The 2,500-nt window shown below is 43.9% G+C and overlaps 1 protein-coding gene across 1 annotated transcript in view; it reads right to left on the bottom strand.

Annotated features, from left to right (window-relative positions):
* ccndbp1 (cyclin D-type binding-protein 1) overlaps nt 1-2,500 on the bottom strand; it is a 13,576-nt gene that overhangs the window by 2,190 nt on the left and 8,886 nt on the right. The window contains exons 8-9 of the mRNA XM_079628256.1: nt 1,685-1,953; nt 838-898 (exon numbers count right to left, since the gene is read on the bottom strand). Of these exons, the coding sequence (XP_079484382.1) occupies nt 838-898; nt 1,685-1,953 (330 nt within the window). The remainder of the gene's footprint in view (nt 1-837; nt 899-1,684; nt 1,954-2,500) is intronic.

Raw genomic sequence — 2,500 nt, forward strand, 5'->3', positions numbered from 1 at the left:
GGTTCAATTCAGCAACCGCTTAAAATACTTAAAAGTAAAAGCTTAAAAGTGTTCACCTGCTTTAAAAATTTAGATCTCGTTTTCAGAATCTCAAATCTCAAAAACAAGTCGTTTTTCATTTTTGGTTTTAATTTTGGGGGGAAAAAACGATTGAACGAATGATACACGGCAGTGATGCGCGGGTCAATGTATAAACAACCCGCACCCGACCGACGTTTTCAACCCGCCCGCAACTCGGACCGCAAACAAAAGAAAGAAAATATTGTACCCGACCCGCTTCCTGGCCCGCTTATTGGGCCATAGGTGTAGGAACTTATAGTAAAAAATTTTTTTAAAAAAATAACGGACTTTCAAAATAATCCGGCCCGCGGGCCGCCAGTTGCCGACCCCTGACCTAGAGTACTGTCTAACACTTGATGCTGCTCTGTTAAGTCTTCGATTTGATGCTCAAGAAACATTTATGATTATTATCAATGTTGAAAATGGTTGTGTACATTTCTTTTCAGGATTCTTTGATGAATGGAAAATTCAAAAGAGGAGCATTTATTTGAAATATAATCTTTTGTACATTATAAATATATTTTGATCAATTTAATTAATCCTTGATGAATAAAAGTATTGATTTCTTTTATTTCCCCCCCCAAAACATTCTTACTGAACCCAAACTTTTGAACGGTAGTGTTTTTACACCTGTTACTCATGACTAATGAAGCGGCACACCTGCGTCCTGGAGACGCCGTTAACATCGAGACCAAAGAACATGATGAATATGATGAAGCTGTGAGTCTGAACACGTCTCGTGTGCGTGATAAGGTTATACGATGTGCCGGGACTTACATTATGATTGACAGCCGGGCGGTCCACGGGGGGGTAGAGACTGAGGGCGAGGTCATCAACTCTGGAAACACACACACACACACACACACACACACACACACACACACACACACACACACACACACACACACAAGAGGTCATTATCACAGTCAAGACTCATCAGGGTAACGAGCGTGAAGGTTTGTCAGGGCGGGTGATTGGCGCGGTTACACTAACGGCTGCAGGGCGGAACACCCGCGCGTGAGAATGAGTCATCAGTGTCAGACATCATGTTAGACATCATGTAAACTCAGGGTAGTGTAATGTCATCTGGTAAAGTCTCTTATGCTTAAAAAAAAACAGTGAAATATTATTATAATGTAAATCATCAGTTTTCTATGTGAATATACAGTAAAGTGTAATTTATTCCTGTGATCAAAGCTGAATTTATCATCATTACTCCAGTCTTCAGTGTCACATGATCCTCCAGAAATCAGTGTAATATGATGATCTGATGATCAAGACACATTTACACATTTATGATTATTATAACCAATAATAACCAAAGACAGTCTCAAAAACACGGTTTGAAATCGCTGGTGTTTCTGACGTCACACACTACCTTGACCAATCAGATCAACGTGTGATCGTCCACCAGTGGATTTCTGAGTGAGTGAGTGAGTGAGTGGAGGCGGGGCTCATTTGCATATTCATAGAACTGCGCATACTAAATGAGGTGTCGAGTTACATTCGAGATATTTTAAGGCACTTAATATGTAGTTTTGGTGATCACAGATGAGTTTTAAGGGATAAAATGATTGACTAGAGCGGGACTTTAATATTTTGATAGATATTTGAATAGACGCACCCTGGACTGATGTCTTTAGCAGCGTCTGCGAGATCGTCCAGCTGTGTGATGTTGTCCTCAGTCTCCACAGCGCCGGTGTTTCGCACCGCAGAGGACAGCTTACGCAGACTCGCTCCGGACGCCTTCATCAAACCCCGGCACTGAGACACCAGCAGCCGGTCCGACGGGGACCAGTACGTGTCCTGGTTCCCACGGCCTCCCAGTCCTTCATCATCTTCATCATCATCAGGCAAGACGTCAGCAAACGGGTCTTGAGTCTCAGCCAGAGCCTGAAGAGAGAAGGACAGCAGTTCAGACACGCAGACGATCTCTCGGACCTGAGGAAGCCACTAATGATGCGTTTCCAAGACAGCGATACGCTTAAAACGGATACATTTTTCCTTTGAGTTTTCCACGTACAGACGACACCATTGTCAAAACGGCTAAAATCGCTGTATTCTGCTGCCAGGCGATGGCGATGAAACAATGAACACGTGATACGCATGTGCATTACATCATCTTCTTCAGAGGCTCGCGTTTCTGTTGTTTACATGGAGACCGTTTTCAAAAACTTGCACTTTCAAACCCATTTCAGAGTGTGTGTTCTCCAGACACTGGTGTGTGTTCTCCAGACACTGGTGTGTGTTCTCCAGACACTGGTGTGTGTTCTCCAGACACTGGTGTGTGTTCTCGAGCTCCAGACACTGGTGTGTGTTCTCCAGACACTGGTGTGTGTTCTCCAGACACTGGTGTGTGTTCTCCAGACACTGGTGTGTGTTCTCCAGACACTGGTGTGTGTTCTCCAGACACTGGTGTGTGTTCTCCAGCTCCAGACAC

Source organism: Phoxinus phoxinus, assembly GCF_949152265.1.
Source record: "Phoxinus phoxinus genome assembly, chromosome: 11".
Lineage (NCBI taxonomy): Eukaryota > Metazoa > Chordata > Actinopteri > Cypriniformes > Leuciscidae > Phoxinus > Phoxinus phoxinus.